Source organism: Castanea sativa, chromosome 11 (assembly GCF_040712315.1).
Source record: "Castanea sativa cultivar Marrone di Chiusa Pesio chromosome 11, ASM4071231v1".
NCBI classification, from domain to species: Eukaryota; Viridiplantae; Streptophyta; class Magnoliopsida; order Fagales; family Fagaceae; genus Castanea; species Castanea sativa.
The window spans coordinates 60,838,778-60,866,598 of NC_134023.1; the positions used below are offsets into that span (position 1 = coordinate 60,838,778).

At 36.8% G+C, this 27,821-nt stretch overlaps 2 protein-coding genes across 2 annotated transcripts; one reads left to right on the plus strand and one right to left on the minus strand.

The window, feature by feature from the left end:
• The first annotated feature begins 1,396 nt into the window (after positions 1-1,396).
• On the plus strand, positions 1,397-18,538 carry LOC142617263 (PH, RCC1 and FYVE domains-containing protein 1-like). Its single transcript, XM_075790040.1, has 9 exons — positions 1,397-1,974; positions 5,998-6,084; positions 7,652-7,741; positions 8,560-8,640; positions 8,797-8,991; positions 9,143-11,281; positions 13,731-13,877; positions 16,338-16,720; positions 18,054-18,538. The coding sequence occupies exons 1-9, from the start codon at positions 1,912-1,914 to the stop codon at positions 18,184-18,186; spliced, it is 3,318 nt and encodes a 1,105-aa protein (XP_075646155.1). The 5' UTR covers positions 1,397-1,911; the 3' UTR covers positions 18,187-18,538.
• Positions 18,539-20,688: 2,150 nt separating this feature from the next.
• On the minus strand, positions 20,689-27,179 carry LOC142615808 (F-box protein At3g54460). The gene is made up of 8 exons (XM_075788651.1): positions 26,603-27,179; positions 23,784-26,387; positions 23,465-23,678; positions 23,077-23,364; positions 22,923-22,982; positions 22,718-22,848; positions 21,671-21,785; positions 20,689-20,951 (listed from the first exon to the last, which is right to left on the minus strand). Exons 1-8 carry the CDS (start codon positions 27,109-27,111, stop codon positions 20,805-20,807), a joined length of 4,068 nt encoding a protein of 1,355 aa, XP_075644766.1. The 5' UTR covers positions 27,112-27,179; the 3' UTR covers positions 20,689-20,804.
• Between the last annotated feature and the right edge of the window lie 642 nt (positions 27,180-27,821).

Below are 27,821 nucleotides of genomic sequence, written 5' to 3' on the forward strand. Positions count from 1 at the left end.
GAGATTCAAATCAATTATTACTAAGGAAAGAAAGAAACACTCCTTCACTTAGCTTCTTCTTCTTCTTTGTTTTTCCTGTTTTGTTTAAAATTAGATAAAAGACTCTACTTAAAACGAAAAAGAAAAGAAAAAACTTAAAAATTAAATTTCTCTTTGGAGTAAAAATTTGGTGAATAACTTCAAAAAATATCAAATTCTTATTTTTTATATCGAGAAAAGAATGCCATTAACCATAATAAATTTAGCATATTTTGACCAGGAATTTTGTCCATTTCATAGTTAAAATTTACTGATTTTTAAGATTATGCATATGGGACCATGTTTACATAATGTGTCACAAATCACAATTAATATATTTGACATGAGGTGTGAAGTAAAGTGGGGCTCAAAGTCCCTTCTTTCTTGGATCTCATTTTGTTTTATTGTAAGATAAATTCTACCCACATCCCTCAAGGTTGGTGAAATTTCAGAAACATTGTGCTATTTTCATAAATGGCATTTTGTCTATTTAAGTTTTGAGATATACTTCTTATAAAAAAAAAATTGAGATACACACATTCCTAAGATTAATCTCATCCAAAACAACTTTAGATAGAGTTTATTTAACTAAAAAGAAAACAATAAATACAAGGGAGACTAAATAAGTAACTATGTGTCAAAAAGCATAGAAAATTACTAAATACACTTTTTCTTTAATTTAAAGTTGCACAATTTCCTAAAAACAACTAATTGATCACAAATTCATGCCGACACTTGTTAGTCGGAGACTTAAAAAAAAAAAATTATAATGTAAAAATAACTGATTGACTGTAAATTAAACACGTGTCATTAATAAGAACATAAGGTGTTTGTATTGGGTTTGACTGTGCTTTTTAGTTCGAGTCCTACTACTTGTACTTTGAAAAAAATTACCAGCGCTTTATCTCTTTGTGAGTCTATTCGATATGAACAGTGATTAGTCTCTGAATAAAAGTTTTGAAAATATACTGTGCAAAAGTAAAAAAAAACAACCGACGGATCACAAATTCATCATGACACTTGTTAATAGGAATCTTTCAAAAAAAAGCAAAAAAAAAAAAAAAAAAAATGATGCCATTGATATATTTATGAAGTAATTGAGGAAGGTCATTGTAAGTTACACTTAAATAAAAAAAAAAAAAAAAAAGAAAAGCAAGGGGCCTACTTTTTCTTCACGGTTCACACTGAGGTGTCAATCTACGAATGGCTCATTGACCATAAAAAAAGCATACAAACAAAATAGTCAATGGCTTTTTACTAGAGACCCGAACCGAACGCCCAAAAAAAAAAAAAAAAAAAAAAAATCTAATCTAAAAACAAAAGAAAAACCCTATTATTTCGGTTTCAGCTGCCTTTTGCTTTTAATTCATCAATCGCTTTCATCACTCTCTCTCTCTCTCTCACTGATCACTCTCTCACTCACTTTCACAGTTTCACTACAATTTTTCCCTCTCTTTCTCGCATTTTCTCTCCACATTTTTCTCTCTCTCCCAAACACAAATTAAGATAGAGAGAGAGAGAGAGTGAGAAAGGAATCATCGAGCCGAACGGAGCTGCAACAGTGAGAGGAAATCTTCGGAAATTTCTCCCTACTTTTTTTGTCTCACATTCTCTCCTCTCCTCGCCATTGTAATCGCACTTTTACAGCTTTCTTTCTTCGGATTTAGATTCCGTTTTTTTTTTTGTTTGTTTGCGGTGGAATTTGTCGTTTATTTGGTTGTGTGTGAAGCTTGAGCTGTGAGAGGATTGGGATCGAATTGCAGCGATTTGAGGTTCGGTGTGGTTCTTGGAGGAGGAAAAGGCAATGAGTGGAGGAGTGGGAGGAGGTGGTGGTGGTGGTGCATTGGTGGTGGTGAGGGAAGGTAGGGTTTCGTTTGGGAAAGTAGGTTCTTGATGTCACGCAAAGCTGAGACAATGGCTAATGAGCAGTCTAGAGCTGAGAGAGAGATTGATTTGGTAAATTATTTTTATTTTTATTTTTTAAAGTTTAATTCATTTTTGAAGTTTTTATTATTTATTAGCTTCTTGTTATTTTTTGTGTGTGAAATTTGTGATTTGTGAAGGTTTATGGTTATATAGTGAAACAAGAAAATGTTGAAAATTTAGCTTTGATTTGGTGTAATTTTTGCAATGAGCTCTGGCTTAAATGGAAGTGTAAACTGGTTAATAGAAAAAACAAAGAAGAAGAAGAAACGTGCAGGTAAAATTAATAGTGGGTTTTTGTGATGATTATTAGGAATTGTTAAAATGGTTGGATTAATGGTAGGGAAGGTTGTAGGTGTTGTGTGAGTTCTCAACTATGAATTCGGAAGAAAAAAAAAATGGTTGTAAAAAATTGTTGTCTACTTACTTTGTGCTCTTGTTTATTGCTTGATTGCATTTTTGTGTGCTTAGTTGCTTGCTGCTTTGACATCGTTTGAAAACTATTTGCATTTTGTTTGAGTTGTAAATTATGAGAAGTCCTGAAATTAGATTCTATATTGTGTTAGATGCAACTAAGATTTTTGCCATGGGAAAGAATCAGCGCCCTCATTGGCATCGCTGTATTTTAGCACCCTATAGTAACTTTTGACTTGGAACCCATGCTTAGATGAGGGAAGGGACACTATTCTATCTTCTCCCTCTTGGCTAATATGGATATCATACAACTCATTCGAAAAATGCTCCAATGATACCAACTCCCGGTCTCGGACTTTTCTAATAAATAAAGTATTGCAATGGAGGTGTCCATTAGACCATTCCATATAATTAATACAGGAGCATCTCTGTCCCTGGAAATCATGTACAGCTCTTGATTTTTGTACCTAAGGGTTCACTTTACTTCTATATACTCCCTCCATCCCAATTTTTTGGCCCTCTATTCTGTTTTGGGATGTCCCAAAATATAGTCCTCTTTGAAAAGTCAATGAATAAATTTCCTAATTTATGCTTTTACTTTATTTAAAATGCCAATACTATTCTTTAACTATAGTTTAAACTAATGAGGGTAGTTTTGAAAACTTGTATCTTTTTAACTAAAAGACAATGCATTAAATGATTTTTCCTTAAAATTTTGGATTTTCTAAATCGGACCAACAATTTGGGATGGAGGAAGTATATGTATAAAACTGTCCTTGAAGTATCACCACTCCAACAATCATGCCAAAAATGAATTCTGGTACCATCTCTCACCTCAAGCTAAGCAAAACAAACAAAATTTTTCAAGCCATCTCTTAGGCATACCCCATAGGGACCTCCTATAGCATCAGAGCACTCACCCCAAACAACACCATGTTTGTTAGATTACCTTCTCCACAGCGCGCCTTTTTCATCCACATAATGCCACAACTATTTACCAAGTAATCCTTGACTAAGACCAATAGTCTTTGAATCCCCAAGCCCGTTCTAATTAGGATACACATAGTGTGTCTATTTTACCAAATAGAATTTGTGCTCACCTCCTATGATAGCCCAAAGAAAATCTCTTTGTAGTTTTTCCCATATGTTGGCCACACAAACAGGGAAAGGAAACAAAGGTAGTGAGTAAGTGGGAAGGCTAGATAACGTACTCTTAAGATGACCTCCTTTTGATAAATAGAGTTTCAAGTCTCCTTTCTATCTTTTCTAGAATGCCATCCTAAATTCTCTTTCCCTCAAAAGGAGCTCCCACAGGTAATCCCAAATATTTATTGGGAGAGAAGAGACATTACATTCCAAAGTATTAGCCAAAATATCCAAATCTGCCTCCCCCCCCCCCCCCCCCCCACAGGAACCATATTAGATTTAGTTAAGTTCACCTTGAGACTCAAAATAGCCTCGAAGCACCAAAGAATACACCTCAAATGTGATGCCCCAATTTGATTGATTGTGTGATGTGTGTAGATGTGTGATGAGTCCCACATCGGGTATTTACTGGGTTGTACCGGGCTTTATTAACAACTGCAAGGAGTCTCAACTGTGACTAGTCCTTTTGAGGTATAGTGCAAATGTGGCTAGCGCTTTCCTTGGGTCGTTACATTTGGTATCAGAGCCGGCCCGGTAATCCCGTGTGGACTCGGAGACACTACCCCACAAAGTGGGCCCTAACGAAGACGTTAGGTATTTAAGTGGGGGAGATTGTGATGCCCCAATTTGATTGATTGTGTGATGTGTGTAGGTGTGTGATGAGTCCCACATTGGGTATTTATTGGGTTGTACTGGGCTTTATTAACAACTGTAAGGAGTCTCAATTGTGATTAGTCCTTTTGAGGTATAGCACAAATGTGGCTAGCGCTTTTCTGGGTCGTTACATCAAATGCTGAATTTGATTGTTATCTGCATCATATAAGGTTAATAATAGAAGATTTTTTTTTTGATAGGTAAAGTTAATAATAGAAGATTACTTATTAACAAAAAGAATAATACTAGAAGATGGGAAATCAGTAAAGACTGAACATTGACATCACTTATAGAAAAGCTAGCTAAGTAACCTCTTCCTATTTCCCTAAACACCAATTTACTAAAAGCTTCCATGACCAAAACAAAAGGCAATGGGAAAAGAGGGGCTTCGTAATGTAATCCTTTGCTGTTGTAAAAAAAATACCCATTAGGGTTCCATGTACTAATTCTGAGAATCATACTGTGGAAATGCAGAACTGCATCCAAGCCCTCTATTTTTCTCCAAATCCACTTTGTGCATAATGGACAACAAAAACTCTTAATTGATATGATCGTAGGCTTTCCCCACATCTAATTTGCATAGTAACTCCTAAATTCCTGATCTCAATTGGCTGTCCAAACATTCCTTTCTAATAAGAATTGAATCCAAAATTTTTCTCCCTTTTATGAAGGGATTTTGATCAATAGAAATTACCCTTCCTAAAACTTGTTTCAATTTGTTGGCCACAATCTTATCAAGAATTTTGTTGACACTGCCAAGGAGATTGATAATCCTTAATATTATTATCTCCTACCTTCTTGAATATAAGGCTATGAAAGTAGTTTTAAGCTCTTTTTAAATGCTATTCTCTCATGGAAAAAATGAAGGAAATTCGTGAAATCTTTTCTCACCACACTCCAACATACTTGAAAAACTACAATTGAGAAACAGTATGGGCCTTGAACTTTATTCCCATTCATGCATTTCAAAGCTCCAAGTATGAAAGAGACTATATAAAACATGACAAGAATTGATTCTGCTAAAAAAAACAGATGACATCATGTGCCTTCTCACAAGGAACTAAGCTACCCCAGGCTTCGTAAAAACTTATTTGGCCAAAACACAAATTACAAAGCTTTAAAAAGGAAATATTTTGACTCTTTCATACTGAATGTGGGCCGTTAAGAAGTAACATATCCATAAAATTAGTATAGTAGAAATGAGAATGTTAAGATGGATAAGCGGAAATACATGAAAAGCTAGGAATTGAAATAAAGGAATCTGCTTAAAGATAGGGGTAGCCCCTATTAATGAAAAAATGAGGGAGAGTCGCTTGAGATGATTTGGTCATGTTTAGAGTAGAGTGATTGATAAACCGGTAAAAAAAAGTGGGCTGATCTAAGCTAAGGGAATGAAAAAAGGTAGTGGAAGATTAAAAATAACATTAGTAGAAGTAATAAAAAAAAGACATATCAATCAAGAAAGTAATAGAGACTAGGACTTCAAATATAATATAATAGAAAGGATGAATAGAATACATGTGGCTGACTTTAATGAATTTGTTGATGATATATAGCCAACTCCAAAAATCTGGGACAAAAGTTTTGTTTTTGTTGTTGTGAAAAGAAAACAAAATATTTCGACAAAGAATCGGTAAAATTAACTCAGCTTAAAGCGTTAAATCTATGATGTTTGCATAGCTTTGTTATTTGTATTTAGAGTCTTTTTCTCTCCAACAAAAGTAGCATAAGATGAATTTGTTTATTTATTTATTTTTATAAATTCTACTTTTATATGGAACTGTATGTCTTTTTTTTTTTTTTATATTTAAATTTAGGTTCTTATCTTGTTCTTTACAACAGGCCATCACTGCTCTCAAGAAAGGGGCACAGTTGCTCAAGTATGGACGCAGAGGGAAGCCCAAATTTTGTCCCTTCAGGGTGGCTAATGTAAGGCTTAAAATGTGTCTAAATGTTCATATGCTCTATATTAATTATTAAACTTTCGTATCAATTATTCTTAGTTGACATCAAACTAAGTACAATAAGAATCGCCCAGAGCCTTGAAGCTCAACTAGCGCTCAAAAAAAAAAGGGGGGTATGTTATATATATATATATATATATATATATATATTTTGATGAGAAGTGGGATATGTTATTTCATCCTTGTTGATGGAGATTTCTTGAATAACAAGCCTGCCTTCTACCAAAAGAATGGCTACTCTCATTATTGGTCATAAAAATAGTTAAGCATAACATTTAGCTGTTATTGCTTTACCATGCATAGTTTACAATATGTTGGCCTTGGAGTTGTCTTCAATGAATTACGTGATGGGATTGCTTAAAGTGTGTTATCACACCAAAAGTGAAACAAATGAAAGAAAATCATTTTGGCAACCACTAACATTCTTGCTTCGTTTTTAAAAAGTTACATGCATACATGTATATACATATGATAAGAACATAGGAAAGGGATCTACCAAGGCCTCTGAGACTCATGAAAAAGTAGGAATTTTTTTAAAATTCAAAGAGAAAGCCTTTCGACAGATGAGTATGTTAAACTCTGGAGAAAATGCCACCACATGTAAGCAGTCATCAAGACATCCCCAATGAAGGTTTGCCCAATATCCCTCCCCAAAAAATCTCATTGTAACCTGCGTGCTAACATAGATGCCAAGTGGCAGGATCTGTGCCCCTTTGCTTTGAAACTTATGGCACTGTGATACCTCCTTGAGTCTTTGTGGTTAGTGTATTCCGAAAAGAGAGCAACAAATTACAGTATACATGGGCAATCATTGAACTAATAATACTATAATCCTAGAATTTCTGTTTTATCTAAGGAGTAAGCTTTAAAATTAGATCTAAATGCAGAAGGGTTAAGCTTGAGTCATTGGGACTTACTAAGCCATGGTACAGTTCTGACTGAATCTGCTTGCTTAAAAGCACTTTCGAGTCCTTTGTCTACTTCCACCTGACCTCAATGCTTAGTTTTTGTCTGGCCTTGGTGTAGAACTTGTCTGTCTTATGGGTACCGAAGTTTCCCTGTCTGCTTCATCACGTGATAAAAATCAGCATGATATAGAAAATAAATTTTCTTTATGAGGCTTATTCTAGTAGAAAATAATTGAAGTTTTCATGGGTCAGCTGCAATAGAAGATAAGAAAGCACCCTTCTCTTAGTTTTGAGGGTCATTATCTAGGTATTGCTGCTGCATATATACTGTAAAAGTAATAGAAAAACTAACTGTAATTGGGCACATGCATGTTATTATGTTTAGCCGTTGTGATATTGCATTAATTCTGTAGAACAAAATTTACTTTTGTACTTAATAAAAAAAATATGTATATGAACTTCCTTTCCTAGACTACTTTTTAAACTGGTTTAGGGTATCTGGAAGGTTTCATGTTGTGATCCATTGCACACTCTGCTGCTTCTAATGTTGTTGGTTAGTGAATCCTTTGGTAAGATTCTATACTAAAACGATATATGCTGTTTCTTTGATTCTGTTTCTTTCAGGATGAATCTGTTCTGATTTGGTTCTCTGGAAAAGAGGAGAAACACCTTAAACTAAGCCATGTGTCCAGAATTATTCCTGGTCAGCGCACTGTAAGTTTATCTATGATCAGATCTACTGCCCCTCTTTCATGGTGTATAATGTATACTGCTATAGATCTGAGATAAAAAAAATAGCATATGGTAATTTTGCAACAGAAGTTAGGTTTCTATCTTATGCTTCAGCAAATAGCTTTAGAATTTGGTGAATTAGTAGATGAGTGTAACTTAAGCTTTGAAATGATTTGTCTTCAATATTTCATATTATTCTGACAATGTTTTCCACTTAAGTGTAGTTTTATGGCCAAAAATAAGTAGAAAAAAAAAGTCCTCAATGAAAAAAAAGACAGTTTTTTTATTATTTTGTACACACCTATTTCATAATACTGCATGATGTTTTTTTTTTTGGTTTCATGAGGCTTATGCTTTCATGTGTATCTTTGGTTGGATTAACCACTGGAATGTTTCAGTTTAGGAAAGCTGCATCTTCAGTTTATAAGGAAGCACCATGGTTTGTGTATGTTGATGCTTGATGAATGCCTTCATTTTTTGGGTGTCACAATTCTTTTACATGATTGCCTATGCACATCAGAACTGCCAAATACAATCAGGTTTTAGTCTACATCATGTGTGCTTTTACCATACATCTCTAGTTGCTCGAACTTTGTATGAGTTCTGTTATAGTTGATTTCACTTGAGTGATTTAATGCTGTTCCAAGAGAAGTTAGTTGTCAATTCTTATGACAATCCTGTTTCTTAATTACGTTGGATCTTTTACTGATAAAAGATTTTGATGATGTGTTATAAAATGCAAATTTTCATCTATTTTGGAGCCATGAGAACTTTCTGATTGTTCTTGATCTTCACTACAGCCAATATTTCAGAGGTACCCTCGGCCTGAGAAGGAATACCAATCATTTTCTCTTATATATGATGATCGGTCTTTAGATTTGGTGAGCATCTCCTTGTGTACATTATTTTCCTCTTAACTAAATATTTTCTGAGTTTCAGAGAGGTTTCATCTGTACTTGTCTAATCTCTAATATCTGACCCTTTAAATTATTAACAGGATCTTTTTCACTCTATTGATCCAACTCTTTTTGTACCAGATATGCAAGGATAAAGATGAAGCCGAGACCTGGTTTATTGGTCTAAAAGCACTAATATCCCGTGGCCGTCACCGTACAGGGAGATCTGAATCAAGAAGTGATGGAGTTTCATCTGAGGCAAATAGTCCCAGAGCTAACACCCAAAGAAGTTCTCCTTTGAGTTCTCCATTTGGCAGTGGTGGGAGTTCACAAAAGGTGTTCTGTTTTTTTCTTACATTTTTCTTTTTCTTTGTTATTTGATTTATTAAAAGGTCTTCGTTTGTTTCTAAAGTTTAGTTTTTTTATTCATTTACTGTGCACCACTCTTATATTTGTTGTTTTGAAAAGTTTCTTCTTGTTGATTTAGGATGCGGTTGATCCCCTTCATTTGCGTACGCCACATGACAGCCCTCCAAAAATTGGTTTAGAGAAGGCATTGTCAGATGTGATATTTTATGCTGTGCCTCCCAAGGTTTTCTTTCCCCCAGATTCTGCTAGTGGCTCGGTCCATTCCCTGTCATCAGGGACCTCAGATGGAATTAATGGACGTGTAAAGGGTACAGGCATGGATGCTTTCAGAGTTAGTTTGTCAAGTGCTGTTAGCTCATCAAGTCAAGGCTCTGGTCATGATGATGGTGATGCTCTAGGGGATGTTTTTATTTGGGGAGAAGGCACTGGCGATGGCATTCTGGGTGGGGGAATACATACAGATGGTAGTTCTTCTGGTGTTAAGATTGATTCTTTAGTACCTAGACCAATGGAATCTGCAGTACAACTTGATGTTCAGAACATAGCTTGTGGTCGGCGGCATGCTGCTTTAGTAACCAAGCAAGGGGAGGTTTTCTCTTGGGGGGAGGAATTGGCAGGCAGACTTGGACATGGTGTGGACTCTGATGTTTCTCATCCAAAGCTTATAGATGGTCTTAAAAATATCAACATTGAACTTGTAGTATGTGGGGAGTACCATTCTTGTGCTGTTACTCTTACTGGTGAAATGTACACATGGGGTGGTAATTCTTACCATTTTGGGCTCCTTGGTCATGGAAACGAAGCTAGTCACTGGGTTCCAAAAAAGTTAAATGGACCTCTGGAGGGAATACATGTTTCATCAGTTTCTTGCGGACCATGGCACACAGCTGTTGTAACCTCTGCTGGGCAATTGTTTACTTTTGGTGATGGGACTTTTGGCGTTTTAGGACATGGGGATCGTAGAAGTGTGTTGATACCTAGGGAGGTTGAATCCCTTAGGGGCCTGCGCACTGTGCGAGTAGCTTGTGGTGTTTGGCACACTGCTGCAGTTGTTGAAGTCATGGTTGGATCTTCAACTTCCAGCAACTGCTCATCCGGAAAGCTTTTTACGTGGGGAGATGGAGACAAATTCCGTCTTGGGCATGGTGATAAGGAAGCAAGACTGGTGCCTACTTGTGTTGCTGCTCTTGTTGAACCCAACTTTTGTCAAGTTGCCTGTGGAGACAGCCTGACTGTTGCACTTACAACTACAGGCCATGTCTACACAATGGGAAGCCCTGTTTATGGTCAGCTGGGAGATCCACAGGCTGATGGAAAGCTACCCATCCGTGTTGAGGGAAAGCTTACGAGGAATTTTGTTGAAGAAATAGCTTGTGGTGCTTATCATGTTGCAGTTTTAACTTCAAGAACTGAAGTATATACTTGGGGAAAGGGTGCCAATGGTCGGTTGGGTCATGGGGATACAGATGATAGAAATTCCCCATCCTTAGTTGAAGCTTTAAAAGATAAACAAGTCAAAACAATTGTTTGTGGCACTAATTTTACTGCAGCTATCTGTCTGCATAAGTGGGTCTCATGTGTTGATCAATCTTTGTGTTCTGGTTGCCGCCTTCCGTTTAATTTCAAAAGAAAACGACACAATTGTTATAATTGTGGATTTGTTTTCTGTCATTCATGCACTAATAAAAAGTGTCTCAAGGCTTCCATGGCACCCAATCCCAACAAACCCTATCGTGTCTGTTATAATTGTTTTGACAAGCTTCGGAAAGCCACTGAAGCTGACTCTTCCTCTCATTCTGCTCTTAATAGGAGAGGAAGTGTGAATCAGGGACAAAATGAACTTGGTGAAAAGAATGAGAAAATGGATTCAAGATCTAATGTCCACCTTGGAAGGAATTCTTCTTTAGAATCATCTAGAGAAGTGGAAAGTGGATCTTCTAAAAGAAACAAAAAGATAGATGTTAATAGTAGTCGTGTTTCGCCCCTTCCCAACGGCGTTTCTCAGTGGGATGCACTCAATAACTCTAAATATCTCAATCCAGTGTTTGGGTCTTCCAAAAAGTTTTTCTCTGCTTCTCTTCCTGGATCAAGAATTGTTTCTCGAGCAACATCTCCAAAGTCAAGACGATCCAGTCCCCCTCGTGCCACAACACCAATCCCAACTTTATCAGGGCTTAGTTCACCAAAATTTGTTGTGGATGATGCTAAAAGGGTGAATGATAGTCTGAGTGAAGAAGTTCTAAAATTAAGAGCCCAGGTACCTTGATTATCTTATTTGAATTTTGATCATTTTATGTGTAAACCTTTTTCTTATGTCATATCATGCGTACATCTTTCCTTATCGTTCCTGGATCTGTCTTCAGAAAATATGCCACTGTCCAGTGGAGGATCAGGGATAGAAACCTAAGCGTTCTAGATACATAGATATGTAAGTAAAAAATAGATATATTATTTTATAGAAGGAAAATTTCATTAGAAAAGCTCAAAAGGCATCACCCGTGTCTATGGCCTATGGGGCGTGTACAATTAACAAGTCTGGAAAAGCAATAAAAGAAAACAAACCTGAAGCATTTTTCCACTCAAAGCGTGGTTAAATTGGACTAGATTTCGCTTTGGCAGTCCATCGCTAGAAAGTGATGCACAAACAATTCTCCAATTAACCAAATTGAATTTAAGCTCATCTTCAATCCCATGCCATTGGAAATCCCTTTGTAGCTTCTCTATATGCCAAGGAACTCCCATTGGAATAGAGAATAAAGATAAGTAGTAGGTTGGGAGGTTAGATAAGGTGCTCTTTATAATCGTCATTTTACCACCTTAGAGAAATACATTCTTTTTTATCCAGCCAACTGTCTCTCCATTTTCTCTATAACAGCGTTCAACACATCTTTCTCCTTGACAATTGAGCCTAATGGAAGCCCCAAATATGTCATAGGTAGCTTGGAAACTCTGCAGCCCAAAATATCTGACACCTTTCACACTTCACCTACTGGAACCAGTTCAGATTTATCCAAATTTACTTTCAACCCAAATTGGCCTAGAACCACACAAAAATAGCTTTCAAATGCCAATTTTGTTCTGGGTCGGCCCCACAAAAGATTAGTGTGTGATGCACGAAAAGAATATGTGAGAACACGACTGGATCATCTAGTGGATCATTAATTTAAGACCCTGAAACATAATTACTTCTCTTCTCCCTCACCAATATTCTGCTCAAAGCCTCCATAACGATGATAAACAATAATGAGGATAATGGGTTGCCCTACCCCAAATACTAGGACCTAAAATAAAAATACACAATTGATGCCCAAAAGGAAATAAAGCTAAATTAAAACAAATCTTTGATTGTTCTTCCCACATCAGTAATGGCGTAGTACTGAACTTCATGGAGTACATCTGCCATGTTTTGGAGGTGGGTACTGCATTGAATTAGAAATGTACCTGCTACATGATACTTAATTCTAGATGGCTAATATCAAGAGAGGGCTTTTGTAAATTACAACCTGTTGCCATGATTGCTGCCTGCATTGTCATAATTATCAATTTTATTGGTCTGAAAAGGATAATATACTAACTCGAGGGGCTCTCAACATTATTCCTTTCTCTCTGAAGAAGAAAATGAAATTTAAGCTTAAAAATATGATCTGTAACACCCTGAGCTTAGAGAAGCAGATTACTTAAATCGTAAGAGAAGTATTAAATTACTTTTTTTTGTTATACATGATAGGTGTAAAATATCTAAGAGAATTGCAACTGGTGAAACTTGAAGGATCTCAATTATAGATCCTTGGTTCCTGCAATTTATTCATTATTAAGTACTAATGACTGATGAGAATGTGATCTTTTGTTTTTAGTGAATCCTTCCATATTCATTCTACTTGAATAAGCACATGTTCAAATTAATGCACATAAAATATATGGTTTTGACATTTGTCATATTCTGTACCATTAAGTGCATAACTCTGTGGTCAGTACTGTGAGTGTCATGCTCAAAGTCACTGTCCAATCATTTGGGTACCATTTAAAAGGTGGCCTGTTGACTTGTCTGCTTGAGCACTGCCTACCATGATAGCTAATATGAAAGATGTTGATTTGCCAGTGTCAGATTTGGGATTAAAAATAAAATGGTCTTTATAAGCTAATTGAAATTTATTTTATTATTTCTGCCCTTTTATATCCAATTGGATATCAATATAATAGGTGCAAATATGTGAAAGCTAGACTACTGTGTAATAAGGCCACAGAAAAGAATAAAGAACCAGAAGGAAAAAAAAGGGTTGTAATAATCAGCATCATGCGTTAGTCCTATAATAAATATTTGAAGAATTACCCATAGGTTTTATTGGATAGAGATGAGTCCGAAGGGCTCTTCTTTGGAAAGTTCCCAACGTTATAAAAAAAAAGGAAGAATTGCCTGTAGTATTTTTTAAGGTACTATGACCAGATATTACTATCACCATTGGGTGTTTTTTTTTTCTTGTTTTTTGTTTTTGTGGGTGGATGGGTACTTTTGCTTGTCTGTCTGCATTTTGTTTTCCTTGCATGCTTACTTCTTGTAAACAACACATTTGTAATATGAAAACTTTGGGCTTGCAAGTTTTTGTCAATCTGTGGTTTTCTAAAACACGTCTATTGTCTTCTTTGTGAAAGTTCTTTGTACAGAATAGTTCTTTTGTGCACTATTGCTAATTGACTGCTTGATGTAGGTTGACGATCTTACCCGCAATGCGCAACTTCAAGAAATTGAGCTGGAGAGAACAACCAAACAGCTTAAGGAGGCCATTGAAGTAGCAGGGGAAGAGAGTTCAAAATGCAAAGCTGCGAAGGAAGTAATTAAGTCACTCACTGCACAAGTAAGTTCAATGTTCATGTCTAAACTCTTTATCCAGAATATATTAAATGTGTTTTTATTGTAGATAAAATTTAGCTTGAAAAATTAGGAGGATGTATGCTGTCACTTAATGGGAGTCATTGATTCAAGAAAGCTGACATGTGTACAGTGCAGTCAGTTTGGTGAATTTGGAAAGTAGGATCAGTGGACCCTTATTTTATGGATCACAATACTTAAAAAAAAAAATTTATGGCTCACAATAGTAAGGGCTTGACATGTTTAATCCTGTTATCTTCTCAGATACTCTGTGTAGGTACATCATTTTTTAATTGTAGGTTGTACCTAAACATGTAAATAGAAAGGAGAAAATTTTGGACTATTATTTTTAATATAAGCAATCTTTAAGGTTGATATGGGTTTGATGGGCTTGTTATTGTGTATTGAAGAAGCAAATCTTCTAACAAAAAGATTACTTTGTTTCCTGAGAAGCTCTCTTGAATTCCTATTATGTATTATTTTATGTACTTCTTGAATGAATCTGTCAATGTCACAATGATGATATTCTTGGATATCAAATTCCCTTAGGTTTTAACTCCTGCCCATGTTCTGATCAATATTTTGCTACATGTCATGGTTAAATAATTATATGGAAGTAGGTGTAGGTGACTGAGCTGAGCCAAGCTTTAGTCTGCATTCACTATAGTCAAACATCAAAACATGAGCTCAAGCTTGAGTCAAGCTTGTAGACATGAACTCAAGCTCAAGTTGAGCACTTGAGAGCCTAAACATGGGGTGAGGCTTCCGTCTTGTGCATAGGAGCATAGGACAGGACACACGGCTGACATGTGTCAGTCCTGTGTCACCTCCAATGCTTTTTTTGCACTGGAGGGAATCCAAACCCTAAACATGAGTTGGAGCTTGGGTTGCTGTAAGCTTGTGAAGATGATGAGTGTCTTGATGAGCCTCAAAGACAACACCCTTGGGCCTGCCATTTTTGCAAGCTCATGGCCCATCTCAAAGGCTCAAACTGATGAGGTTCCTTTTCTTCTCCCTGCTGTTCTTTGGTATATACTGGTCTTAATCAGAAGGGGGCACACAAACAAAACAGACCCACTCCTTATGTGTATGAAGTCAAAGAGGTTTGGGCTTTATACCAACAGTTCCAGTAGCCTATCTTTTTTTACTATGTGGGACAAGCATGCTTCAAGTGTTAAAATGAAGGAGAGTGAGGCAGTATTTATTGCATACAAGCTCACCCATCTGGCCACCTTCCTCTAATTTGCAATGTGGGACAAGAGACTCCTTCATGAGTGTAATGCAAGTCCCATGGTGGTAAGAAATAAATTATTTAAGGAGTTCTATAAATGATCATGTTTACCTGTGGAAATGAAGATCATCTTGCTGAGCCAGCTTGCAAGCACCTTGATGCCTGAGCTTTGCTTGTTTTTCACTAATTGAGCCTGGGAGGTGGGCTTAGGCTTTGCTCATTTTGCTCTTCAGGCAAGCTTAGTCAAGCATTTGAAATTGGTGTTAAATATAACATTTTAAAGTCTGAGGATAAATTGGGTGAAATTTTAATCTTGAAATGAGCAATTGAAAGCTGATGCGGAGTTACATACTCATCTCCTTAATCATGCTAAGTTACACTGGTTCCCATAAATTGGGTGCATTCTAGTTCTTGAAATAAGGCGGTAAAAGATTTTGCAAACTTAAGATGCATTAAATAAGAAATCTTTTGTGCATCTCATAGACCCTACAGGAATGGGGGAGTCTTGTGCATTGGGTACAACCTTTTTCTTATGTGTATCTCATAGAAAATAAAATATTAAGCATTAGATATTTCTTAGTTTTGATTTGTGGTTTGAGCCTAGTTCTGGCTAGTGCATGAGGCTTAAACTTAGACCACCTTCAAGGTATGAGTCCTATGTAATTATTTCCTATTCATATCATATGCAAAAGTGTATTCCCTCATTTCCCCTCTAAGGCTGTTTCATTTCTAACTGAAAGTTATACAGTGGGGTGAGGATATGTATGTTGACTTGATCAGGCATCTGTTTTCTAGATGAAGCTTTTGTATCTATGGATGGGGGTTCTGTGTAATTTAATTCTGAAGTCATAGTGCTTACACCCAAAGTATCTGACATTTGGCTTTTGCTAGTGCCATCACCTTTTTGAACAATGCTTTGGACATGTATACTTTTATCACATGATGTGAACATCATGGAGGAAAAGGAGTCTGGGTTTCCAGATCAAGCACACAAAATTGTCTCTCATTTTTGTATTTGAGTTGTACCAAGTTTGATTAATAAGAATAGAAAATACAGTGGAACAATCAGGATGATAGTTGGGCAGGTTTGAAGTGCTGCTATAATGCCTTATGCTTTTTAAATTTGAATATTACTGTTGTTGTCACTTCCCATGGGATTAAATATATTGCATATATCAGAATGCATCTTAATACATGTTCTTTTATCTATGATAGTTGAAAGAAATGGCTGAAAGGTTACCTGTTGGTGCTGCAAGAAATAGCAATTCACCTTCCTTTGGTTCTTCCAGCCCCCTTATTACTCAGGATGTTTCTACTGCAGCCACTGACATGCTAAATGGTCACATGACCTGCCATGAACTGGATTCAAAAGGGTCAAGCAGCCTGGTGATTTCTAATGGGTCAAGCACAATTAGTAACCACACCTCAAGCCACTCTGAAGTGCTGCATCCAGAAGCAACTGCTAGGAGTAAGACCAGAACAGCAAAAGGTGAACCCACAAATGGGGATGAATGGGTTGAGCAAGATGAGCCAGGTGTTTATATCACCCTTGTTTCGTTACCTGGAGGTGCCAAAGATCTTAAGCGTGTCCGCTTCAGGTATGTCATAACCAAATGTGACCTAGTTTATTTTTCCCTAAGATGTTTCATGTACTCAAAACTAGACAGACATTTTCCCCTCATCTGGATTTGGTTCAATCCTGAAAACATTTAATGATAAAGCATAAGGGTTATAATTCTGGTATACAAGAACAACAGCAAAGTAAAAGATCACAAGACTGATTTCTAAAGTTAAACAAATCCAAAAACTACAGCATTGTAGTTTGAGAGTTTGATTGTACTTCACCCTGAGTACACCCCCGGTGTACTTTGCTTTGATTTTTTTAATAAAATTTTTGTTACTTATACAAAAAAGAAAAGAAACAAAGACAAATAAAAACAACTTTACACCAGTCACTGCTATAGTGGTCTCAGAGCAAGAAGCTGCAACTTGACAATGACTTGTGGCCTTTGGAGGTCACAAGTTTTCTTTTTCCCAAATCTCACTAGATGCACCTCATGAGACATAATGATACAACAAATCTTGCCATTACAGCCTCACCACCACCTTCACACATACAATACCTATCAGCTATAACTTTATCATGCTTTCTGTGGTTATTCAGAGTCAAGCCCGAGAGCTGCTTGACATGCCTGACATGCCTTATGTACTGCATTTGGTTGGGAAGAAACAGAGGGCTTTTGATGGTGTGGAGGAGTCTTTGGGTGAAGTCATGTAGAATTTGCTCCAAGTTTTGTCCTGTTAGATCTTGACTCACTCTTCTTTATGGATCTTCAATGTCTTCTTGCGACTTTATTGGTGTTCTTAATTTTAGATCTTAAGTATTCCTCTTTCTTCTTTCTTCTTTTTCTTCTTTTATGGGACTCAGCACACACCCACATAACACACACTCAACTAATTTAATATCAGTTTGGGGCATCACAGCTTTCACATTCACCCTCAATTTTAAAATCGTGTGAAAGAGTAACAGTATTAGTGGAGGCAGCCATTTGACAGTGAACGTGTAGTTTGTGAATGTTGTATGATCCACGATGAGAAAGTATCTGTCCTATATAGCATCCCTCTCACAGACATGTGGGATGTGATTCGGCTTTAATCAAGCTTTCCAAACTTTCTCCAGTTTCTAAAGCTTTTTTCCTAACAAAGAATTAGAGTTAAAGCCGTTTTCTAATGGAAGACTCAAGATAAATCTCATTGCAAATATTTACTGTTTTTCAATTTGGTTACTTTATGTTGGGTCCTGGTCTCATGAGCCAAATTTCTCATTATCATTGCTGGAAAGATTTGTGAGTATGATATTTCTTGTGAGTAATGAAAGTGATTATCATCAACGATTATTTACCTTTAGTGCCTTTTTTCCTCTAACTGCAGTCGGAAGCGGTTTAGTGAGAAAGAAGCAGAACAGTGGTGGGCATTAAACAGGGCTAGAGTATACCAGCAGTACAATATTCCGATGGTTGACAAAGCAAGTGTTGGCATGGGAAGGGAAGGTTTAGCTCATTGACCTACAAGATTCAAGATGTAAATGAGTTGGCAGTTTCCACATTCCAAGCTTCAAAATTGAAGGATTTTTTTTTTTCTTCCCCTTTTTAATTCAGCTTTTAAGCTTGTCGGAAAAAAGAGCCGAATACCCCCAATTTTGTTTTCACAGCAGGGAGGGTTGTATTTCTTCTTCCCTCAAGGTCAATTCTTTTTTTCTTTTCCCCTCCGTAAATGCATCCCTCCTTTTCTCTGTTTTCTGAGGCAAGTTGTGAGGTTGTTAGTCATGTAAATTCTTTGTAAGTAGGTTACTGGTGTTATATTCAAAACTTTCTTGTAAATTTGTAATGTCAATGCATTTTCCATGTTTCTTTTAATTCCAATTGTTTGGGGGTAAAAGCAGCTAAACCTAATGCGGATTATAAAGCAAGCCAGCTATAATATAGATACAACAGGACATCTAGGCTCGGAGTATCTTCTATTTATTTATTTTTTTTAATGAAAATGAGCAATTTTGGTTGCTAAGAATGAACAATTTTTTTAAAGATGTTGGGTCTATTTTAATTATCTAATGGCCCAAGAGGCCCAATTGTTATTATAAAGCCCTAACCATGATTATCAGAATCTGATCTTGGAATCTGTCAGTTTGGAATTTGAAGTTTGTCATTTATTCATGTATTGGTGAGTAAGTAGTCAGTACTTTTTATAATTAATGTGTCACATTTATATATTTTTTTCTTATGATTCTTAAACATATATTATTATTATTATTATTGATGAGTAATACTGGAATGAAACCTCACTAGAGTATTGCATAGGTGATTGTAGATATTTTGGATTTTGTAAGGTGTTTTGATACTTTCTCATTTTATTTTATGTAAAGAGAGAGTAATGTTTCAGTTCATTTTTTAGCCCAATAGGTTGCTTTTGTTAATTAGGTAAGGCCAGTTACCATCTCTAGTATTCTTCTCTTGGTTACTTAGGTTGTGGAGAGATGGTTTGAGACCCTCCCTCCTTTGTATATTGTATACATTTGTCTAGAATTAATGTAAGATTTACCTTTAAAATGATTTTTTTTTTTTTGGGGCTTATTATTTCCCCCAGATTTTAGATTAAATTGGTTTGCTGTTGGGCTTTTTTTGCGTGTTTTAAAAGACTAAAATGTTGTTAAGAGGAACTTATTAGCCAAAATTAGAAATTAACACTAATTTCCAAACAATATAATTAGTAGGCATTGTTATAAAACTATATTTTTTACTAACATCTCAAGTCTAAAAGAATCGATTTTGGGCCTAAAAATCGAGTCTTTGAGAGTTGCTTTTCATGGTCTGATCCCGTCTGATATGGCATTTTTTCCACGTGGTGTCCACTTGGAAAAAATGCCACATTAGACGGGATCAGACCATGAAAATCGACCCTCAAAGACTCAATTTTTAGGCCCAAAATCGATTATTTTAGACTCAAGATATTAGTAAAAAATATAGTTTTATAACAGTAGATACTAATTATATTGTTTGGAAATTAATGTTAATTTCTAATTTTGGCCTGAACTTATTTAAGCTTATTTCAAGTAGATTTAAAAAAAAATTAAGGTCAGAGTTTTCAAAATTTTTTATTTTAGGAGGGTCAAATAAAAAAATATATTACATATTTATATATGGTAAAAAATTGCCAGCTTAGAGGGTTCATTTGAACTCTGAATCTGAATTATATATTGTGCCGCCCATGAGTTTAATCCAAATTAATAATGAAAAAAACTAATTTCACAGGAGCAAGCATTCTAGAATTTAATCTCATATTAAAGTATGTGTATACTAAATTTGAGAAAATATATAAAAATTTTAAAATAGATCAGTACCTATATTGTTTCATACAAGAGAGTACTGATACACCCTTCAACATGGTACTTATTAATTTGCCTAAAGGCATTTTATTTGTCATTTAAACAGTCTGTCAAAACAAACGGCAGAGTATGGCCAACCAATTAGAGATGCTCGTGCTTGGATCATAGTTGTATAAGGATTCCTACTATAGAAAGGCCTTCATAAGGCCTAAAATCAAAAGAGAATCCAAGATTGCGTTTGACAGTGGCTAAAAAAGGACAGTTTTTTGTTTTAGCTTTTTTTTGCTACTATTCAGTTGGCTTTTAACTTTATCTACAATACTTTCAGTAAAAAGTTTCAACTTTAGCTAAATAAGTTATTCCTAAATAGCTTAAGCTTTGAGCTTCACAAATGGTGCTAATTCAAGGGCCCAGGTTGTCCTCAATACTTCATGATGCCAAAATACTTTATTCTTTATTTCAATTGGTTAGCCCTTAGATCTAGTACATAACAATAAAAGGGAAAGTTGGGCTACGTACATGATGCTATAAACCCACGAAGATCTTAGCATTAGGGCACCAAAGCAAGCAGTTTTGAAGAAACTGGGGTTTAAAATTAGAAAGCAACTGCACTTTAATTTAAAAAAAAAAGGGGGGGGGGGGATTACTCAACAATTTCTTGTATTAGCTTATAATTTGAAATAATTGTGCAAAGAATGAATGATTTCATTAGTATGTCCTAGAATATTTGAGCCATCTCTGTACAGAATAAGCAGATAAGTCAGTACAATTAAAATGGTAAAAAATGTTTCATAAACCTTTTAAGTCTTTGGATTAGTGCGCACAAAACCAAGCTGAGAGAGATAGTTGCTCTCAGCAAAATCATGTAATGTACGATGAGTTCTTGGCCCTTCACGATCAGGTTTTCCGTACTCTTCCTTCAAGAATCTTCTACGGTCATCGGCATCCTGAAGGACCACGATGGATATTTTGAGGGGAAAAAAAAGTAAGGAAAAAGAATAAAGGATCAAATAAACAGAAGACCAAGGTATTAGTTAAGCTACACACGCACACTGTGTGGATCTAGAACACCCCCAACCTCACCCTCCATCCTGTTATTATGAGATAAGGAACTGCCAGCTGAGCTGTAAGCTGTAGTTCATTGGCAGTTATGTTTCTAAAAAAATTAAATCACAGATCCATGTGGTACAAAGATGTAAATCATCATAAAGCAAACAAAACTGATTTTTAACCTATAGAAACCTATAAGCTTCCAACATAAAGAAACGGGCAAGTAAAATCAGATTTGCCAAAAACACCCAATAATGAAAGAGACCAATTTCAATCCTAGATTTCAAAAAGAAAATCCTGGTCATCTGTGACTCTGACTGCTTTACATGATCTTTGACTTGACTCTTCTTCTTACTAAACAGAGCATAACCTTTTTTTTGCCAGGTTAAGGTCAAATTGGCACGATTATGACATAAGGAGTGTCTAATAATGCATATGGAAGAGAAGAATACGTTTGTCATGGATCTGGATTATTTAATATGGGAAAAACTTGTTGCACATCAGTCTGTATGGACACACAGGTGTGCAACAAAACACTGCCCATTTAAGATCTACATATCATGACTGATGCACAGATACTCTTTAACAGTCAACTTACAGTCAAAGATTGGTTTACCTGTAAGAAATGCACCATTTGCTCTTCAATTGTACCACGCATTGCTAAAGTTTCCACATGAATAGGCCGAGTAGCACCCATCCGATGAGCACGACTTATAACTTGTTCCTCCATACTAAACCAATAGAACAAGTCATTATCTTTGGCAAAGAGAGACAGGTTGATCATTATGTTCAAAAGAACACTAGATAATGTACAAAGTTAATAACATGGATAATTTTTTAAAGCATAATTGTGAACCAAACATAAGCTTAAATATTGAACCTGATAAGGTCAGCAAATATATATATAATTTTACAAGTGAAAAGGTTAGCAAAATTTTGACAAAGAACAGTGGCATCTTAGGTAGTTTGGAATTCATTGTGGAGTATATGTAACTCATTTAATCAGAGTGAATTACCTATAATATGCTAATAGCAAAATTGATTATAATAACACCATAACTAATCTTTTCTTACTAAATAATACAACAAATTTCAGGTTATAAGAGATTCGAAGCAAAACATTAGGAAGCATTTTAACTGAAGATCCTAGGAGGTCGTGCTTTTAACTAAATGGTGGCAATAATGTACCGATGTTATAGCAAAACCAAGGAATTATGGCCAAGGTTGCAGCAATAGCTCCAACAGAATTGGTTTCAGCATCAGTTGAAGCAGTGGTTGCAGTAGCATGGCAGCTATAATGGTAGTACCAGTAGTTATCTCATAAGAATGACACAATGGGCTTCATTGCACATGCATGCAGCAACAATAGAAAGTCATGGTGCTGCCAATGTGGTAGCAGAGGCGTAATGATTCAAGCATAAGCTGAGATGGTGGTCATGGTTGGATAACTTGGAAATAATAATGTTTCCATTGCATATACAGTTTAACTTTCACCAGAAGATTGGTAGAATTAAAACCACACTTCACTTTATTATTTAAATAATTAATAAAATCTTATTTTTAAAATAAAAAGAATCTGGAATAGGATGATCTTTCTTAAGTCTTGGAAATCAAAATGATTTTTTCCCCTAAATCTCCATACAGTACCAAAATAAGGTATTACCTTTTGTCCCAAATTGGTTCCATTAGGAATACATGCGTTACAAAGCTCAAATCGAGCCCCAACGCAGCACTTCCATCCATCAAAAGTGCCATACAACTTTCATCATTCTGGAACATGGCCAGTGACTTCATCTGAACCAGTAAAAGTGTGTCAATACAAGAACATGTAATAAATTTAGACAATATGGGGAAAGAAAAGGATATACCTTGTTGCTAGAATGCATTGGACTATACATCCCAGCAAATTTGATACCTGCAATAGTTAACTGCCACAGAAATGGAATACATCAACATTCAACCATTAATTGTATCTGTAGAACCACACAGAGTCATGCTCAGCCTATGTTATACAACAACTACCTGTTGTTCAATGACATGTATGTGCTCAAGAAATTGAGAGAAGATTAAAACTTTTTCTGGGGAAAATTTCTGAGTCTCACTGCTCGCTCTAGCGCAATCATCCAAGGACAAGACCCTTGCATCACTCAACTGAGAGGGATAAACTAGCTCATCCACACACTTCACAATTTTGCCTTCTCCCATGCAGTGATCAACCTCTCTATTAGCTTCAAGCAAAGCTTTCAACCTCTGTACAAGGTAAGTAACTTTACTGCTAGATGTTGATTGCCAATCAGGATCCCAGTTATCCTGTATAAGTATAAAATTGTATATATAGATAAACATTTTGTTTACCAAAAAAGAAATAGAAATTAGACAAAATTCAACTTTTTCTCATAGCTAAGCCTGCCTGTTTGTATGATGGTTGTAACTCAATAAGATCTTTGGGCACAGGCCACTTTGGGTTAGGATTTTCTGGCCGGGTTAGTACATCAGGAGACTCCATATCATATAAGTTACCACATCCAGGATAAGTACACTTTTCACTGTCCAAAGCAACACAATCAAGGCACAAAAGATGCCTACATGGTGTAATGACAGGTAAACGGCACCACTCGTTACATCTAACATAGAAAGAAAAATATGTAATCAGTGATTAAAATGTGATAAAAAAAATTCAAAAACAGAAAACAAAAAATCCACACGAAGCCTCAAATACCAAATATTACCTGACACAATACCCACCATAGAGGAGGTAATTTTTTATATAAGTATACTCATCCGCAGTATGATCCAGACCCTTTTCAACTAAAACATCCATTGTTTCTTGAATATCTTCACCAGCTTCTGTAACTTTAATATGTCCAGCCACACAGCAAGACAGCCTGACATTTCTGACAGTTGCACTTCGAGACTTCCACTGCTTTGGATTCAGTAGACTCTCAACATGAGAAGGATCATTCCAGTCAGCCATTAGTATATTGCGCCGCACTGTAACTACTAATTCATTGTAACTTCTTGCATGTTCCTCAGTAAAATCAAGAAACATAACTTTCTTAATGCAGGGTGGAATATTTTGCAAATCCATCTTCCTTGCGCTGATCATGCACTTCTGAAGTAACTGCAACAAACGTAACCGTCCTTCCTCCATCTCTGCTTCAAATGGCCTAAGAATACCAGCTTCCCAAGACATTTGATTCTGTCCAAAAGCTTCCTCATGAAGAAACTTAAGCAATGGTTGAAGATGTGATAGTTGACTGTTGGGAGTGTTAGGAGTTGGGGTTCCTGTTAATATCCACCGATTCGAAGCCACCAATGAAATAGCCATTTGCAATTTGTTTGTCAAGCTAACACTTGAGCCAAGGGTGTGTCCCTCATCTAACATGACTCTAAGCCAATGCACTTGCATTAGCACACTCTTCTTTCGGGGGCTCCACTCTGCACTTAAACGACTAACGGTTGTTATGACAATATCATAATCCCATGCCAGACTGTGAGCAGGAGGCTTTCTATGATCAGTCCAAACGTACACACGTAACTGACCAGGACTGACATGCTTTTCGATTTGAGTTTTCCAATGGTCAACTAGATTTGATGGAACAACAATTAGGGTTGCTCTGGACAAATATAACCTGACAGAATCCAGTGGCTCACCGAGAGATATATTGAGAGCAGCCACATCAAAGGCCAAGTTGTCAAGATCTCGTGGATAATACCACTTACAAATACCCTTTTCTTCTCTCTTCATGAGACCAAATGCACTGAATATCTTATCAAAGCCATGGGCATTCCTAACAGGCATAACACAAGTGCCTAAGTAAGGACTTCGTAAGCCAATTGATTCCATGTGTGAGAGTTTCTCTGGAGTAAGTTTAGCCAACCAAGTTAAAGCTTTCTTTGTTTCGGAATTAATCAATGGATAGTGCTCCCTAAGCACACTGGTGAAAAATGAAACATTTCGTTCCTCACCCGCAGAAGTTCCTTTGGTGTAGAATCCTGGTAAATATCTTATTGGGCTGCAATTATCCCAAGATTCTTCAGGAACACTACAGCTCTGATATAAAGGATCAGTATTCATACTACAAAACCATACTGCAGCAACATCAGCAGCCCTAGTTTCTATAAGCTTTCGCCACTTGCGACAAGAATCACATTGAACCCAGGTGTCATTATACTCGAGATAATCTGCAACAGCCTTGCCAGTCCTCTTGCAACAGTTTGATTCTCCATATGAAACTTCAACTTGCTTTTCCTGAGATAAACGTCTTGGACAAATAGAGGCACGCTTACTTCTACTTGAATTTCCCCCAACCTTCTTTTCTTTAGAAAAACCAGCCGCTCCTTCATATTCGGAACAAAGGTTTTTCTTGATGAAGCTCAAGTCCCTAGAGCACTGAACCACAGACATTGCTGAAATGGAGGATGCAGATATAGGTGATTTATTTCCTCTACTAGAAAATGAATCATCAAATGCAATCTGATCATCAAAACCCATTAACCTGGCTCTTTTAGGTGAGGAGCGGGTCAAGTCCTCCATGCCTCTTCGAGCATTCTGACCTACATCCCTTTTTCCCAAGAACTTGATCCCACCAATGGCATTATCACCACTAAGCTCATAATAGCCACATCTCTGGTCACCATTATGCATACCCCAGGTTATTGGCACCCCTTCTGGAGCATCTGCCCATGTTCCCTGTGTCTTCAGAATAAGGGAAAGAGCAGTTATGGTCTTGCCTAAGCCAGGTTCATCACAGAACATACCCCCACGAAAATCTTTGATACTAGGACCTATTCCTGTGACTATTTCACCAGAAACAATATTTACATAGAAACTAAACCCATCTTCTGCTGAGAAAGCCATGTATAAAGGATGTGGCAAAATTTCAGCATTGCGCTCGCGCTGCAACATCCACTCAACTGCTGCCTGCTGATGAGAAAAAAGCTTTAGTTTCATACATGGCATGATCGACGCGGCCAAGGATTTCAGATGCCGACACGTTGCAGCAGCCTTCACAAGGTCCGTTGGACCAAGCGTAGCTAGTATATTAATCAAAATGTCATCCGATAAATCCCAAATGCCAGATCTATAAATGCCATCCACAGGCATTACTCTTGAAGAATCTAACTGTTCCCTCTTCGTCAAGCTGGGTATGCTCTTAAAAATTTCATGGAGTTCAAATAGCCTTCTCTTTGAAGAATCTGTGACATTGTAATGCAACTTGCATCCAAGAACATGACAATCAGAAAGATTCCAAACGCTCTTATCAACCCCTTGAGCTTCTATACAACGCTGTTTACTCGCAAGCATCGAATTTCTCTCGTCCCAGTCACAGCTGCAGAAAATTGTTACTGTACTATGTTATCGAAATTTTATCAAAAACTAAATCCACACAAAATTACAATGTGGACAAATAAACCATACCATATAAACCCTAAACTCGAATCTAATTACTCGAAAAACCGATAACATATAACAATCAAATTTCGCAAAATCATCATCATCATCATCATCACAAAAACCAACCAAATTAACCAAAGAATTGCTTACCTCAAGTGCCGAAAAAGCGCGGCGGCGATCGCGCCGGACCGGGGGAACTGCCAGCCGCTCCACACGGCGATCGGCAGATACACGTCGACGAGCACCACCGCCCTCGACTCCGACTCGGAATCGAAAACGCAAACCACGCGCGCGTCGATCTTCACGCACTTCTGAGAAACAAGCGCCTGAAGCTGGTGCACCACGCTTATGCTGCCGTGGACTTGGCCTATCTTCCTCACTCTCTTCTTCTTCCTCTTCTTCTTGTTGCCGCTCGAAGAAACGCCGCCGTTTTTCGACTCGCATTGCTCTACTTCCGGCGCCGAATCGAGCACGGAGAGTACGACGCCGTTCGGGGACCTGAACCCGACGTACAAGCCGTCGCCGAAGATTTCACAGCGAGTCTTGAAACGCAGCGTTTCAGCCGACGGCGGAGAATTCACCGTGAGAACCGTGCATAAATAGCCGCAGAGCTTGTGGTCCGGAAACGACTTGTCGTTTTCGTCGTCGTTGTCGTTCATCTTTTTGAGTCTTTTGGAAATTGGAATTGAACTCTTTTATCAGAGCCGCTCTGCTTTTCTTTGAAAGTTTTTCTAAAGAAGACGATGAAAAAAAAAGAGTATTTATAGTGTAGGAGGGTTTTGTTCTGGTGCGGTTGGGTTTCGTTTTGGGTTTTGTGGGCCCGCGGTTTAATCACCGTTTATTTAGAGTTTTGTGGATTGGGGGCACGTGATTGGGGATTGGGGTTGCGTTTTGATTGGTTGTATTTGGATGATGAGCTGGCAGTGGGGTTGGACTTTTTCTTTAAAATTTTGTAACTGATAGTCGAATCAAAAACGGAACCTGGAACTTTTCTAGTCTTCTAGTAAAAGTGTAAATACTGTGGGTTGGTTTGTTTCTGCGAATTTCTGGTACATTGGTTACCGCGAAGTGGCGCTCACCAAACTAACCAAATCTAGAGGCATGCATGAGTGGTATACTACTGTGCTATTTACTTTGTGTACTTATCTTCTCCTTGTCAAATAATAAGTTCATAGTACTTTTACTAGTACTTTTACAATACAGTCACTGCCAAGTTTTTATTGGTTGTTACAACGTATGAGTGGATAAAAGAATAATTTAAATTGAGAATTTAAATTAAAATTAATAGCAATTTATCTGCATGATTTGTTGTGAGATATAGTACTACTTCTTATCTATTATATTTTTTTGCTTTATCTTTTGGGTTTAT